Source organism: Neofelis nebulosa, chromosome 17 (genome assembly GCF_028018385.1).
Source record: "Neofelis nebulosa isolate mNeoNeb1 chromosome 17, mNeoNeb1.pri, whole genome shotgun sequence".
Classification (NCBI taxonomy): Eukaryota; Metazoa; Chordata; class Mammalia; order Carnivora; family Felidae; genus Neofelis; species Neofelis nebulosa.
Genome location: NC_080798.1, coordinates 5,352,267 through 5,369,385, shown reverse-complemented (window position 1 = coordinate 5,369,385; position 17,119 = coordinate 5,352,267). Strand labels below are relative to the sequence as shown.

Here is a 17,119-nt window from a genome sequence, read left to right as displayed (position 1 = left end):
CTAGGAAATGAAAGGGAATGTGTTCATTTCTCCATTTTTGAAGGACGGTGTTACCAGTTACAATATTGTTGGTTGATATTTTTCGGTATTTTAGTACTTGAGTGTATCATCCTATGCCTACTTCCTGTAGGATGTATTGAGAAACCACTACTAACTTACAGTGGATCTGCTGCACAAGATGAGTTGCTTTGCTCCTAGTATTTCAAAGTTTTGTGTTCACCTGTGATTTATGATAGGTTAATTACAGTGTGTCACTGTGTTTATGTCTCGGCACTTATCCCGTGTAATAATTCACTGAGCTTCTTGTATGTTTGTTTCTTTCCACCAATGGGGGAATTATGAGCCATTAGTTTTTCATGTAAGCTTTCTGTCCCCTTTGACTCTCCTCTCATATGGGGTGCCCTTAATGTGTATGTTGGTTCACTTCTTGGTGTCCCCTAAGTCCCTTGGACTCTGTCCTATTCCAATGTTAATTTGTTCCCTCAGTGGGTAATTGAAAACAAGAGGCCTTTAAGTTGTCTGATTCCTTTTTCTGCGTGATCAAATCTTTTCTTAACCCATTACTATTTTTTTTCTTCTTTAAAAAATTAAATATATATATGTACGTAATCTCTACACCCAACATGGGGCTCAAACCAAGAACCCTGAGAGGAAGAGTTGCATGCTTTACCAACCAAGCCAGCCAAGCACTGCCACCCCTTCTACAGGTTTTCAAAATGCACTTACTGGTACTCTTTAACTCCTAAATTTTGTTGCAATTTTTTGATACTTGCTGTCAGTTTGAATTTTTATTTTGGCCATACATAGTTTTCCTGATATCATTTAGTTCCCCATGTGTTCTCTCTTCTTCCTCCATGAGCCTGGTTATGATGATTCATATATGTGATTTTATATATGTGATTTCCTACAGTGTGTATTTTGCTGTGTGGGGCTCATTTAACTTAAAATGTCCTCTAGGATTATTCTGTTGCTGCAAAGAGAAAGATTTACCTCTTTCTGAGGCTTTTAGACAAACCACAAATTAGATGAGGGACCTCTACATGGAAAAGAGCTAATACCAAATGGGAACTTTTTATAAAGCATTACCTGCCCGGCATGGCAAACATTGGTTTGCCAAACATTTACTGTTTCCTTTTTCCTGTGAATGCACTTCCCCCTTTTTGAAATTCTAAATCCTACCCCTTCTCCTTAAGACCCAATGGAATGTAAGCATCACCTGCCTGACCTTGATCCTCATATCATTGATGTTCCTCTAATTAAATAGTTTTCTCTTGTGGAACTGTCTTGTGTCAGTTTAATTATTAGAACCAGCAAAGAATTGAGAAAAGATGAAGAAAAATGTTTTCCTCTCCTACACATTCATTCTCTTGTTAAAAACTGACGTGTGTACTTCAGAGCCAAAATACACTGTGAAGACAGAGTTTGGGATAAAGAGGAACAATAGCTTTCTTGCTTTGACAGGTGAAGGAGGCTGTAGCAGGTTAGGGTCTTGAGAACTACAAGCTCACCCAGAGGAGGGGGCTGGGGGGTTGTAGGGAAATAAAGGATTCATCCGGGTTCAACAGTTATTGTGTTTGCCCTGCCGTCCTTGTTCATGTTTTCAGTGTGGTCCTCGGTGTCTCGTTAAAAAAAAAAAAAAAAAAAAAAAAAAAAAAGGGTAAGAGGGGCTCCTGGGTGGCTCAGTCATTTAGGCATCCCACTTTGGCTCAGGTCATGATCTCACAACTTGTGAGTTCAAGCCCCACTTCGGGCTCTCTGCTGTGAGTGTGGAGCCTGTGTCAGATCCTCAGTCTCCCTCTACTCTTCCCCCACTCCTGTGCCTCTCTGTCTGTCTGTGTCTCTCTCTCTGTCTCTCTCTGTCTCTCTCTCTCTCTCTCTCTAAAAAATTTAAAAAAAAATTAAGGCTAAGAAGAGATGAGTCGAGGTTTACCCAAGGGAAGAAAAAGGTTACTTGGTTAAAAGTCAAGCCTCGCTGATGGTTTAATGCCGCCAGTTTTATTTTGTTCAACTTTATATTTTTAAGCGATTTCTGTTTCAGCCACCAGGGCAACAGTATTAAGACCACTTGATATTTACTGTGAGAAACCACTCAATATTTTCTAGAATAGCATAAAAAGAAAATAGTGTAACACCAAATGTCAATGAAAATAATGAACAATTCGAATTATTGCATGTGGCCAGTGGGAGTTTGAAAAGTATGTCCTATTTGGATAATTATTTGGGGGTTGATGTGGCAAACAAAGGCTGAAGGAAATGGCAGATAAAATTAAATTTCCTTATAACCTGCAGCCCATTGACAACTACTTGAGGCAAGCAGAGTAAAAGTTTGGCCAGGAATTCCTTACTGTCTTAATGCTAATGCTTTGCTAGAGGGAAAAACAACATTAGCTTGACAATAGCTAGGTCTCCATATCCTGTGAGTTTTCTTTTGCATATGGAAATCTCTTTGAAAACTTCACCTTGACTTTGCCTCCCCTGATTCCCAAGTATATACTCAGGGTCTCTTCAGGGTCCTGGGACAGCTCTTCTTAACCTTGGGTCCTGTCCCCATATTAAACAAATCCTCTGGGTGCACCAAAGATGTCTTCAAGAATTCTTTCTTGGCCATCAGCTCTGGACCACCCCACTATCACCCCAAACTTCCTCATTCACATATAATAGGGAAAGCTCCATTTGTAAACGTGTGTCCTTCTGTGAAGCAGAAAGAAAGAGAATGTGTAAATTTACAGAAACTGATCAGTGGAGAAGGCATGGATTTAAATCTGGACACTAACCATACGTATGGTTACTGTGTTTTGCTTGCTCACTTCCCAAATGCTTCCCAATAGGATCGTGTGTGGAGTTTGCATTAATAATCATTGCTGCTACCCTCCCCCTCAGATTCCCTCAACTGGTGTGGGTGGAAACAACAGTGTTGTTTTAGTGAAGTGCTCCAGGATATTCTGTTATGGGATTTTTTACATCAATACCCAGGATTCAGGGACTTGTTTTCTTGTTATTCAAAGAATAAAGAGGTGGACACAAAATAAGCAACAGGCAAAAGTTTATTAGAGTATAAGAGAGGAAGACTGGTAGGAAAGCTCTGTTTACAGAGCGGGGGGCATTGGAATGTGAATACCAGTGACAATAAGGGCCTTTGTGGTATAAGGTTCTAGTCTCTCCCCCCTTCCCTTCCCCCTTGTTCCTTCTCAAGTCCTACACTTACTGGATTAACAACTCCAGGTGCTGGGCTGTCCCTTCCTGATTGGCTCATTTCCGTTGCAGGAGGGGTGGTCTATGGCCATATTGCTCCTTGTGGGTTTTAAGTTTTATCATCTACTACTAGTTTTTAGTTAGGTCTTTAGTCAAATTTCTGAGGGGGAGTAGGTGGTGTCTGTTACATTCTTAAGAGGAACATTACAGCTGAGGGGGTTTGCTGTAGTCAGACATTCCCAGCATTGTTCCAAAATGTGTTTTCCCCACCGAGGGGCCTCTGGTCCTAATGGTTCCCTTTCTCCCTACTGAATCCTATCTTTTCCTATCAAAATGTGAAGGGAAGCCAGAGTTAAGGCGAAAGTCTTCCTATTAATTTATCAGAGTTGAGTGCAGGCTTTGGCTCAAGGGTCTCCGGTACAGGAGATGGGGAGGGTCAGGTCCATGTAACACACTGTTCCTATGCTAGAGCAGAATTTGTGGGCTTCTGTGGGAGGGGAGGCCCCCTGAAAGCAGAGACAGGAAACTCAGAAGCTGGTCTCCACGTGGGACACCATAGTTTCTGAATAGCTCCTGACACAAATGATGAGGAACTTGGGTCTTTTTTGCATTTCAAAGCCCTGCCTGCAGGTGACCAGGTTACTGGTGAAGAGGTTGCAGTGGTGGCTTTAAAGGCATTTGCTCCCACTTCAGCTGGGATTTCTCCACAAAAATCTTCTGAGAAAAATCTTGAAGAGGAGAGGAAAGGAGAAATGGCCAATTCTCAGGTAAGCCTTGAGTCCATTGCAAGAGGACCTGTCACCTTGTTCTCAGGATAATCCATGCATGTAGAAATTGCAGGGCACCTGGGTGGTTCATTCAGTTGAGCATATGACTCTTGATTTAGGCTCAGGTCTTGATCACAGGGACCTGCTATCCAGCCCTGCATCAGGGTTCCTTCTGAGCTTGGAGCCTACTTAAGATTTTCTCTCTCTACCTGAGTCCCTGTCCTCCATTTGCATGCATGCTCTCTCTCTCTCTCTCTAAATGAAAAAAAATCTAAATACCAATGATTTTATTTTTTTAGTTCTTATGGTTCTGTTTTAGGTTTTCACCTAATTTTTAAAAATTTTTTCAACGTTTATTTTGTTGAGACAGAGATGAGAGCATGAACGGGGTAGGGTCAGAGAGAGAGGGAGACACAGAATCCGGAACAGGCTCCAGGCTCTGAGCACAGAGCCCGATGCGGGGCTCGAACTCACAGACCGCGAGACCACGACCTGAGCCGCAGTCGGATGCTCAACCGACTGAACCACCCAGGTGCCCCAGGTTTTCACCTAATTTTTAACATTTCAGAAATGATATTCTAGGTTATGTCTTCAGAACACTCCTCCTCTATATCCCAGAGACCTCTCTCCCTTTTCTCCTACTGGCTTCCAGTAGGGCAACAGCAGTTGTCACTTTGAATTAAATTCCTACAAGTATTGAAAATATTCCCTTTGTGACAGATCCAGAGAGGAAGGTGTTGAGGCCAAGTGTGCTGTTGCTGATGGGATCTGGTCCTGGGATAGCAATCAAGGAAAACCATTCCCATTTAGGTCTTATCCGAATTTTTTCTCTGCTCCGGGCAGAGTAGGATTATGAAAATGCACAAATACACAAGATGGATATGAGTCCAGAATAACTTAGAATGTTGCTGCTCTTGAGGATGTGGAAAAGCTATTTTAAGATACACTAGATATTCTAGGACATTGCAAGTATATGCGATAAAGTCTGTATAAATCCACTGTGTCCTTAACTTCTTTATATTGTGATTTACTGTTTGGGGTCACAAGAGCACACCAGCGATCCAGTGTCCTGAGGTGTGCCTTAGGCACTGATATGAATTTGTTTCCTTACAGCTGATGTTACCTTCTATTACTTGGGTTTGTGCTCTCTGCCAGATTCCTCCCCTGTAATGTTCATATTTTCCTTATCAGTTGTGATGATTTTAGGCTGATTCCCTGAACAATTTCCAGACACCATCACATTTAAACTAGAAACATCTTTCTCCTAGTTTCTCTTTTCTTTTATTTTTTTTCCTTGTAGCTTTTTTCTCTTTTAAGTTTTTAAGTTTATTTTGAGAGAGAGTGAGAGCAGGGGAGTGGCCAAGAGAGAGCCAAGTCCCAAGTAGGCAACACAGGGTCAGCACTGAGTGGGACAGGGGGCTCAAACTCACAAATCAAGAGGTCTTGACCTCAGTCTAATTCAAAAGTCAGAAGCCTGACTGAGCCATCCAGGCCCCCCTTCCTTGTAGTTTCTGAGGAGGAGGACAAATGCAAAACAAATGTGGATAAAATTAAAATTTCTCACAACTTACAACCACCGGAGAAATACTCGAGACTGGCAGAGGAAGATACTCCTCAAGGAATGCACAACTGCCTTAATGTTGATGCTTTTCTAGAGACAAAAAGCAAGCTTAGCTTTACCATAGTCAGACTTCTGGGATCCTGGAAGTCTTCTTTAACATATGAAATCCCTGTAGACACTTATATTTCTTCCCCCCCCCCCCAACTTAAAGTATGTAATCAACAGTTCCTCTCAATTACCCTGCAGCTCATTCTTCCCACAGATCCTGTCCCTGTGCTTTTACACAAACAGCCTCATTTACCAAAAAGGCTCAAGACTATTTCCTTGAACATTGACCCCTGGCCCACCTCACATTAGTTCCCACCAGACAATGAAGACCCTCAGCATTGTGTAGTAGATTAATGACCTCTGGGGGTCGAGGTTCTCGATGAGTCAGACCTTCATCCTTTATGTTTTTATTTTGCTGCATAGTCATGACACAGGCATACTCTATTTACTTCTGTGTGTTTCAGAAAAAGAAAGAAGAATCACATAATTACCATGTTTGAGTGTCTTAAAATCCTGAAATAAAACTGAGCACAAATGATGAATGAAACAAAATCTTTCAATGAGGGGCACGTGCATGGCTCAGTTCATTAAGCGTGGGACTTCCACTCAGGTCATGATCTCACCAATCCTGAGCTGGAGCCCAGCATCAGGTGAACAGGAGCCATGCCTCTCTCTTTCTCTCTCCCTCTCTCTCTGCCCCTCCTGGTATTCTCTCTCTCCCTGTCTCTGCCCTCTCTCACTTCCACCCTGTCTCTCTCTGTCTTGCTCTCTCTCTTTGTCAATAATAAGTAATAATGAAAAAATAAAATTTTAAAAAGCTTTCAAATAAAAACTATATTAGCACATCATGGAGTACTACGATCAAGACATTTCTTGAGACATTGTATGGTGCCGGATAGTTTATTGAAGTAGCCCAGGGACAGGACCCGTGGGCAGAAAGAATTGTACTTTGGCTGCATGAAGCTTATATGCTCAAGGGGAGGGTAGGTGCACAGAGTATTCAATCACAAATGTTTCTTTAAATTTTTATGTGTAAAACTGCTTCTGCAAGATTTCTCTGGTGCTTACCATTCAGTTCAATATGAAGCAGTGGTGACATGTACCCGTGGTCATAAGACCCTGTAAAAGTGTAATAACCTGGGATACCTAGGTGGCTCAGTCACAGTCTGGAGCCTGGAGTCACAGCTTGGGGTTCTCTCCCTCTCTCTGCCTCTCCACCTTTCATACTGTGCTTACTCACGCTCTCTTTCACAATATAAATAAACTTAAAGAAAAATGTAGGAACCAGCCTTTATTTGATGAATGTCCAAATAATACAAGTGTATGTTAGCTTTCTGTGCTAAACGTGAACATTTTTGATTGTATCCCTCATCATACTAGAATCACAAATAACTGTTTTATTTGTATCTTAATGTGTGTTTGTGTTGATAGTGTGAGTAAAAGACCTAAGCATCATTATCTACAATTAGTTTTATGAGTTTCATGTCACTGAAAATATTTTGTTTGTTTTTGAGGAAGAGAGAGGCAGGAGCAGAGAGAGAGAATCCCTAGCCAGCTCCAGACTGTCAGCACAGAGCCTCAGGTGGGGTTTGAACTGGTGAACTGTGAAATCATGACCTGAGCCAAATTCAAGACATGGACACTTAACCCCCTGAGCCACCCAGGTGTCCTTCATTGAAAATGTTTCCTAGTCACCAGTATACTTTTCTACGTTTAATATCTATACAACTTCTTTGAATATTTATGGATGTGAGCATGGAATGTATAAAGGTGATCAATTATTTGTGCATACCTTCTTTCCATCATTCTTCAGGTTTGACACCGGCTATGATCATTTGTTTAGGGGCCCCTCCGTATATTTTAGGTGTCATTTTAGGTCAACTCCAGGTCAGATGACCTGAGTTAAAACCTGATCCCTACTATATACTGGATGCTTGAAAAAATATTCACATGGAAATAGAAGAATAATGTGTCTGTTGTCTTAGATTATGATTTGTTGTCCAATAAGTTATGAAAAACTGAATGCTCTCTACTAACCAGGAAATGCTTTGAAAGGTTTATTGCCTTTCTTGCTATTCTAGTAGAACCTGTAATTGCTATGAATCCCATTCAGTTCCAAGTTCCCCAAAAGTTCTTGACTTTGAGTTCTACTTCTTCGTTATTGAAATATGTATCTCTTGGCCCATAGACTAATGCCTTGTTAGAAATGCAGACATCTACCCCATCCTAGAACTCCTGAACAGTATCTGCATTTTAACAAGATCCCCAAGGTCCTGTTGTGAAATTCTAATTCATATTAGAATATGCTAAGTACATTTGTCACTCCCCAGAACTTTCCATTTAAGAAATAGATGGCACGTGTACTGTATGATGTAAATACAATATTCAAAATGTATATGCCTGAGTTGATGCCTTCATTTTACAAATTCTCTTGAATAAACACAGTATTTATAAAGTTTATTACCTCCAAGGTAAAGAATATACTAGAGCATAATACTGGGTGACAAATAATCTTACCTCATCAAGCAGGAACCTCACCTAAGCCAGAACCAGTTCTCCTGATCTAACTGAACTAACAGAAGTTCAGTCGTTGGTGGATCACAAAAAAACTATACCAGGTGAGGATGTGAGCAAAGCAAAAATGATTTACAAAAAACAAGGAAATCACAGGGAGGAAGTTCCCAATCAGATACTCACGGAGGAAGGGGGAATGGTGTCCTTTCATTTAGGGTTAGCGTGGATATTCAGAAAGGGGAGGCCATCATCTTATGTCAAGTGGAGTATAAGGTTGCACATAAGCCTTAAGAGAACAGTTGTGTACATACTCTGCATATTTCATAGGAAATGAGGTTTGTGCTCCTCCTTGGGTGAGATTTTAGTATTATAATGAGGTAAAAGGGAGCTCCTGGGTGGCTGAGTCCATTGAGCGTCCTACTCTTAATTTAGGCTCATGTCAGGATGAAAGTCCTGAGATCATGCTCCACTTTAAGCATGGACCCTGGTTGGAATTCTGTCTCTCTCTGCCCCACCCCCACTTGTGCATGCTCTATCTACCTCAAAGGTATAAGATTTAAAATAAAATATTTGAGATGAAGGTAACTGTACTCACTCCGTAGTTTAGTCTATTATGCATTTGCTTAGGTGTGAGTCAGGGGTTAATCTCCAACTGAGCTCATCCAAGCTCTTCCTCAGGGCAGTCATTACCTTTTGTTGGATGGTTTCTGTTTCCACTACAGGAGACTATACCCATGGGGAGTCTTTTGTGAAGTAAAAGATAAGATAGAAAAAGAGGTTAAGTAAAATGTGGAACTAAGATCGGTGGGTACAAGCACAAGCATTAAAGTCAGGTCTTGGAGTCCGGCTGGTGACATTAACTGCCTCTCTCATTTGACCTAGCATTATGAACTCTGCCTGTGGCCACTTGACAAGTGTGTTTTTTATTGCAGGGATTGCTGACATTCAGGGATGTGGCCATAGAATTTTCTCAGGAAGAGTTGCGGTGCCTGAACCACAGTCAGTGGGAAATGTACAGGGATGTGATGTTAGAGAACTACGGACACCTCCTTTTCTTGGGTGAGGATAACTCCTTCCACATTTCCCAAACCATACTCAGGGATTTGTTCCTTCCCTTGAAGACTGTCTCTTGGAATCTTCCTCTTTGCATGACTGGGATTCAGATCCCTGCAGTCAGGGAAAGAAGTAGGGGTTTGTGGATGTAGAGAAAAATCTTCATGGTGTTTCCTTTTCAGCTTTACCTTCCCTTCCTTAGGGTAACATCATCATTTCTGTACATTAATGACAATTCTAAAGGCTAAGTGGCATAAAACGGTATCTCTTTTGTCTTAAATACCGATTTCTAGTCATTATTGTCATGGTAGTACTCGGAAGTGGAGGTCAAGATCTGAACATGGAAAATTTGTCCTGCATGTTCTAAAGGGGTTGTTGGGCCACAGTATTTGGGAATTCATTTTCTAGGATTGTACTATGTCCTCTCTGCTCTAACTCAGCACAATAGTGGATCAGAAGTTAGAATCTCCAACCACACTCACATTCTTTTTTTCTAATAAACAGGTCTTGTTGTGTCAAAGCCAGACCTGGTCATCTTTTTGGAACACAAGAAGGATGTCTGGGCCGTGGAGAGAAAGGAGACAGTAGTTACACACCCAGGTAGGTGGGAATAAAGTCGATGACAGAGGTGAGGTCCAGTCGTGAAGGAGGAATTGGACCTCAGAATGTGGTTGAGCAGCTCTCCTTGAATGGAAATTAGGTTGGAAAGGCCAGTTTTAGGTCTCTGCTTTCACATCGGGCATCTGCTTTCCAACACATCATGCTGTTACATTCTCAAAGGATTGTTCTTCAGTTTCACTGAAGGTCCTTCACATCCATAGTGAGGTCTTCCAGAACCGTATTGGTTCTCCATTGCTTGGGGGTCTTGGGGAAATCTCTGCATTTCTGAGGAAGTCTAGGTTAATCCATTTCTGAGTTCGGTTTTGCTTCTTGTGTGTAGTGTGTCATGGTAGTGGTGGGCATCTTGGGTTAGGTGCAGAAATCCCAAGAATGCTACTGGGAGACATCTCAAGTTATCGGGTTGATCCTTTCCAGGATTAAGGAGGCTTTCATTTTAATCATACAAAATAGAGGCCCAGTAATTTCATCAGGTAATAAAGCAATTCCCTAAAATGAGAAAATCTTGTCCTTTTTTTCACCTCAAAAGTTCATTTCTTGGGTTGCCTGGTTGGCTCAGTTGGTTAAGCGTCTGGGTTGAACTCAAGCCATGATCTTAGTTTGTGATTTTGAGCCTTGCATCAGGCTTTCTGCTGTCAGTGAAGAGCCCATTTGGGATCCTTTGTCTCTGTGTCCATCTGGCACATGTTCTCTGTTTCTCAAAAATAAAATATTAAAAAAAAAAAAGAAAGTGCAGGATGCCTGGGTGACTCAGTTGGTTAAGAGTCCATTGCATTTGGCTCAGGTCATGATCTCAGGGTTTCTGAGTTGAAGCGCCACTGAGGACTCTTGGCTGACAGCCCAGATCATACTTGGTTTCTCCCTCCCTCTCTCTCTCTCCCTCTCTCTGCCCTTCACACACTTGCTCTTTATCCCTCTCTGAAAATAAATAAAGTGTACGTTCATTTGCTTTGTATTAAGTAAAATAAGAAATTTTCACTCAATGTGTTGCATTCCTCAATGGTGAAATAATTTAAAGCACCCATTATATTCATATAATTCTACATAAATTAATGCCATTATTAGTTAAAACTCATGGCCTATAATAAAATCTCAATTGTTACCTTATTTCTTAATAATTGAATCCTTTTATGATTTTTGTCTTGTATAATATGAAGTTCCTGTGACTTTGTCATATGTTTTCATTTTGAGTAGTTGTATATGAGATTCCTTTATGATTTATTATATCAATAGTCCTGATATGACATGGGCATGTGCTTTATGAGAAGTGAGGGAGAGAATTAGTAAACTTCCTATATTTAGAAAAAGAGTTTTAATTATAAATGTAATTTCACTTCAGGAAAAATTAAGTATTGTTTTTTTTCTTTTTTTTTTACTATTCTCAGAATGTATATGTGTTTAATACCAAAGATTTTTTTGATAAAGTGATTGTTGGCCTATTTTACAATTTTGATGAAACTTGTTTATTTAGAAATGAAAGGTTTTGGGGCACTTGGGTGACTCAGAGGGTGGAGCATCTGAGTCTTGATTTCAGCTCAGGTCATGACTTCATGGTTTGAGTTTAAGTCCTAAGACCATTTCTGCACCCAGTGTGGAGCCTGCTTGGAATTCCCTTCTCTCTCTCCCTCTCCCTACCCCCACTCGCTTTCTCTCTCAAACTTATTGAAAAATTACAAAAAAGAAATGAAAGGTTTTTATTTGTTTGATTCTAAAGAATGGATTATAGGGGAGCCTCGGTACCTCAGTTGGTTAAGCCTTCAACTTCAGTGTATGTAATGATCTTGCGGTTTGTGACTTTGAGCCCCGTGTCTGGCTCTGTGCTGAGGGCTCACAGCCTGGAGCCTGCTTTGGATTCTGTGTCCCCCTCCGTCTCTCTGAGAGTCTCCCTGGCTTGTCCTTTCTCTCTCTTTCTGATACATAAACATTAAAAAATAAACAATTGATTATACCCTTAAATCTGTGTGATAGGAGGGATCTATTAACATAACACATTGTTTAATGTCTTAAGTGCTTAATTCACAAAAGTTCATTAGAGGTTTCCATGGTTGATTTTAAGGAACATTCTTTACAATTTTAATGCCCATGAAGATAAGCCAGTAATTCAAAATGTTCCTTTTTCATGGCTGCACAATCACAGTTGAAAATTAGAGCTAAAGCTAGGGGTGCCTGGGCTTAGGTCATGATCTCATGGTTCGAGAGTCTGAGCTCTGCATCGGGCTCTATGCTGACACTGTGGAGACTGCTTGGGATTTTTTCTTTGTTCCTTCTATGCTTTACCTTTTTCTCTCTCAAAGTAAATAAGGTTAAAAAAAATATATATGTATATATAGTGGGCCTGTTTTAAATAGCTCATCATTTTTATGTAGAATTTTTTGGTTTACATTTTGTCTGATTTTGAAATTCCATAGTAATGTGCTTCCTTTTTATGGAACTTTCCACAGCATTATTTAGGTGGGATTTTGCTTTTACCTGTGTAGTTTGTTTTAGGGTGACAATTTTCAACTCATTACATTTTTGGACAATGTGATTGAGTCTAACTCAGATACGATCAGCTTTATGCCCTTTGCTAATAAAAGGATCTATGTATTTGTAGCAGTATTACCTATGTATACTTGTGACTCATCTTGTGTATTTCTTTCCTTGATTAGTGGTAAATGAATGTTGTATCCTGTTTAGGTGAGTTATCATGCTAATAGAATTAATTTCATCCTGTATTTATTGGTGAATGTATTGGCTGTATGTATTTTCATTCTGGTTACCTTAGAGAGTACTTAAAACATCTTAAAGGTATAACAAACCTTTATACATGCTGCTAGTGCAGAGCTCAACAGAGGGCTTTTTTTTTTTTTTTTTAACGTTTATTTATTCCTGAGAGAGAGAGAGAGAGAGAGAGAAAGAGAGACCGACCGACCAAGCCGATGCAGGGGAGGGGCAGAGAGGGAGGGAGACACAGAATCTGGATCTCCAGGCTTCTTGCTGTCAGCACAGAGCCCAATGCGGGGCTCAGACTCATGAACCCCAAGATCATGACCTGAGCTGAAGTTGAGCACTTAACCAAATGAGCCCTGAAGCAACCCTCAGCACAGGATTTGAATTCCCAAACTGGGAGAACATGTCCTAAGCTGAAATCAGGAGTTGGACACTTAACCGAATGAGCCACCTTCATGCCTCTAACACACTGTTTTAAGCTGATAGTGTCAATTTTATACAAAACTCTTCTACTTATCATCTCTGCACCTGTACCCACTTTATATTGATGACATCATAAATTCTTTTTTTATATTGCATTTATTATTACCTAGATTTGATTTTTATGCTTTTATTTAAGAAAAAGTCTGTAGCGGGGCACCTGGGTGGCTCAGTCGGTTAAGCGTCCTACTTCGGCTCAGGGCATGATCTCGCGGTCCGTGAGTTCGAGCCCCGCGTCAGGCTCTGGGCTGATGGCTCGGAGCCTGGAGCCTGTTTCCGATTCTGTGTCTCCCTCTCTCTCTGCCCCTCCCCCGTTCATGCTCTGTCTCTCTCTGTCCCAAAAATAAATAAAAAACGTTGGAAAAAAAAAAAGAAAAAGAAAAAGTCTGTAGCAGAAATAAATGTGACTTGTCCAACCTTGTTACAACACTACAGGTTTCTATAATTGTGTAAATATTTATACTTCTCAGAGAGCTTCATGTTATGTCTTTTTGGTTACTGTTTAGAATCTTTTTAGTTCAACAAGGACTTTTTTAAAAAAATTAATGTTTATTTATATTTTGAGAGAGAGACAGAGACAGAATCTGAAGCAGGCTCCAGGCACTAAGTCTTCAGAAAGATCACAACACAGGGCACGGACTCACCAACCGTGAGAACATAACTTGAACCAAAGTTGGGTATGTGACCAACCGAGGCACCCAGGTGCCCCTAGAAGGACATTCTTTAACATTTTTGTAGGACAGATCTGCTGATAAACTTAGAGGGGTTTTGCCTTGGGAAAGTCTTCATTTCTACATGCATGGAAAACGGCTGTGCCAGGTAGGGTATTTTTGGTGGATATTTTTTGATCCTTCAGTATTTGAATACATTGTTTCATGCTTTTCTTTCTATAAGGTCTACTGAGAACCCCACTAACAATCTGGTAGGAGCTCTCTTGTACAAGATGAGTTGCCTTTGTCATGCTTTTCAAAATTCTCTTTTCACTGGTCATTTTTGGTAGGTTAATTACCACGTGTCACAGTGTTCATGTCTTGTCTTTTTTCTTTTATTTTTACTTAAATTCTAATTAGATAACATACCATGCAAAATTGATTTCAGTATAATTCAGTGGCTCATCACTTACATACAGTGCTCATCATAGCAATTGCTTTCCTTAATACCCATCACCAAGGAACCTGTCCCTCACCCATCTCCCACCATTGATACTTATCCTACTGTGAATTTACCGTGCTTGTGAATTTGTCTCTTCTTTCCACATACAAGAGAGCTACAAGCCTTTAGTTCTTCATGGAAACTCTCTGCCCCCTTTCACTCTGCTCTCCTTATGGGGTCCCGTTAATGTACACATTGTTCCACTTGTTGGTGTCCCATGTGTCCCTAGACTTTGTCCTTTTCCACATTTTTCTTTGGTCCTCTTAGGTAAGTTAAAACAAGGGGTCTTTAGATTGTCCACTTCTTTTTTCTGCTTGATCAAGTCTGTTCCAGACTCCTTTGTATATTTTTAAATTCAGAGATTGTCCACTTGAGCTCCCAATTGTTTCTTATACGTTGCCTCTTTGGGCTTACATTTTGGTCATGCATAGTTTTTCTGCTCTCACTTAGTTACCTGTCTGTTATCTCTTCTTCCTCCATGGGCATCTTTATGATGATTTCTTCTTGACTTCTTTGTCATACCATTGATACTTCCTAATTAATTTAAGGTCAGTTTTGGACATTTATTTCATTCCTGTGAGTGAAACAAGTTCTTCTATTTCTTTATGGCCTTGTGGCCTTTTGTTGAGATTAGTGAATTTAAGAAAACAGCTTCTGGGCTTAGGCTTATGAACTTGTTTGTACAGGAGAACACAAGTAATTGGTAATGTCTGAATTTTTGTAATTTCCCAGTTTACGGAAGTATAATTACTTCTTTAGAGCCCATACCTTCCTCTGTTGTCCTCAGCTCTGTAGTCTCTCCAGTGTGTAAACAAAAGCTCACCTGTTGTCTCAGCATCCATCACAGTGCATCCAGCGGGTGCCCTCATTCTCTCTGCTTCCATGTCCTTCATGACAGAAACAAGTCCCTCAGCACCTGCAAAAAAGCCAGATCACTGAACACAGAGGTCACTCCTGTGTTCATCTCCTGATAAGAGGTAACAGTTTTCACACAGTGTTGGCATGGAGCGTCAGGAAGGGTGACTAGCTTTGTGGGCCAGTGTCACAAACTTTGTCTCTTTGATGTTTCTCTTCTTCTTTTCTACTTGCCTGCGTGGGCTGGGTTCTCCTAATTGCCTTCTGGAGCACTCACAAAGTAATTTAGTCTATTTGTGTCTCCATGGAGGAGCCACCGTCCTGATGCTCCCTATTTCTTCACTGCTGATATCCTGTGATGGGTATTAATTTTGGATATTAGCATTTAACATACATGCATGTGAGGATAGTAAGTGAGAGAACTGATCATGTATCTTTTACTTGTGTCTTTTCATAACACCATAGGCTTGTTGGCAAAGTCAGGTAAAGAATATTCTTTTTAAAGAGTGACGTAGGAACAAATGCAAGTTGTGGTTCTTAGTATTTACACTCAATGATGACTTGGATGAAGATGGAGGGTAGAGAAGGGCAGAAATGAGGTTACGATGGATATCGCCAAACCGGGACAATTGCCCTTAATGGAACCCATACTGCCAGAAGAGATCAAGCGTATAAAATACTTGGGGGAAAACCCCACCTTAAGTCAGTTCTATTTGAATCCCAGGACCAAAAATATTTTCGTAAAGTTTTATTTTTTAAAATATTTATTTATTTATTTTTGGTTGCTTCTCATTTTTTTAAATATGAAATTTATTTTCAGATTGGTTTCCATACAACAACCAGCGCTCATTCCAACAGGTGCCCTCCTCAATGCTCATCACCCACCCTCCCCTCCCTCCCAGCCCCCACAAACCCTCAGTTTATTCTCAGTTTTTAAGAGTCTCTTATGGTGTGTCTCCCTCCCTCCCTTCTTCTTTTTCCTTCCCCTCCCCCATGGTCTTGTATTAAGTTTCTCAGGATCCACATAAGAGTGAAAACATATGGTACCTGTCTTTCTCTGTATGACTTAACTTAGCATAACACTCTTCAGTTCCATCCACGTTACTACAAAAGGCCATATTTCATTCTTTCTCATTTCCAAGTAGTATTCCATTGTGTATATAAACCACAATTTCTTTATCCATTTGTCAGTTGATGGACATTTAAGCCCTTTCCATAATTTAGCTATTGTTGAAAGTGCTGCTATAAACATTGGGGTACAAGTGCCCCTATGCATCAGTACCCCTGTATCCCTTGGGTAAATTCCTAGCAGTGCTACTGCTGGGTCATAGGGTAGATCTATTTTTAATTTTTTGAGGAACCCCCCCACTGTTTTCCAGAGGGACTGCTCCAGTTTGTATTCCCACCAACAGTGCAAGAGGGTTCTCATTTCTCCACATCCTCTCCAGCATCTATAGTCTCATGATTTGTTCATTTTAGCCACTCTGACTGGCATGAGATGACATCTCGGTGTGGTTTTGATTTGTGTTTCCCTGATGAGGAGTGATGTTGAGCATCTTTTCATGTGCCTGTTGGCCATTTGGATGTCTTCTTTAGAGAAGTGTCTATTCATGTTTTCTGCCCATTTCTTCACTGGATTACTTGTTTTTGAGGTGTGGAGTTTGGTGAGCTCTTTGTAGATTTTGGATACTAGCCCTTTGACTGATATGTCATTTGCAAATATCTTTACCCATTTGGTCGGTTTCCTTTTAGTTTTGTTGACTTGTTTCCTTTGCAGTGCAGAAGTTTTAATCTTGATTAAGTCCAAAAGTTCACTTTTGCTTTTAATTCCCTCGTCTTTGGGGATGTGTCAAGTAAGAAATTGCTGCAGCTGAGGTAAGAGAGGTTTTTTCCTGCTTTCTCCTCGTGTTTTGATCATTTCCTGTCTCACATTCAGGTCCTTTATCCATTTTGAGTTTATTTTTGTGGATGGTGTAAGAAAGTGGTCTGGTTTCATTCTTCTGCATGTTGCTGTCCAGTTCTCCCAGCACCATTTGTTAGACTGTCTTTTTTCCATTGGATATTCTTTCCTGCTTTGTCAAAGATTAGTTGGCCATACTTTTGTGGGTCCAATTCTGGGGTCTCTATTGTATTCCATTGGCCTATGTGTCAGTTTTTGTGCCAATACCAT

At 40.6% G+C, this 17,119-nt stretch overlaps 1 protein-coding gene across 1 annotated transcript in view; it reads left to right on the top strand.

Annotated features, from left to right (window-relative positions):
• LOC131499027 (zinc finger protein 420-like) overlaps positions 1-17,119 on the top strand; it is a 43,964-nt gene that overhangs the window by 9,790 nt on the left and 17,055 nt on the right. The window contains exons 2-4 of the mRNA XM_058706675.1: positions 3,811-3,959; positions 9,015-9,141; positions 9,640-9,735. Of these exons, the coding sequence (XP_058562658.1) occupies positions 3,945-3,959; positions 9,015-9,141; positions 9,640-9,735 (238 nt within the window). The 5' untranslated portion in view covers positions 3,811-3,944. The remainder of the gene's footprint in view (positions 1-3,810; positions 3,960-9,014; positions 9,142-9,639; positions 9,736-17,119) is intronic.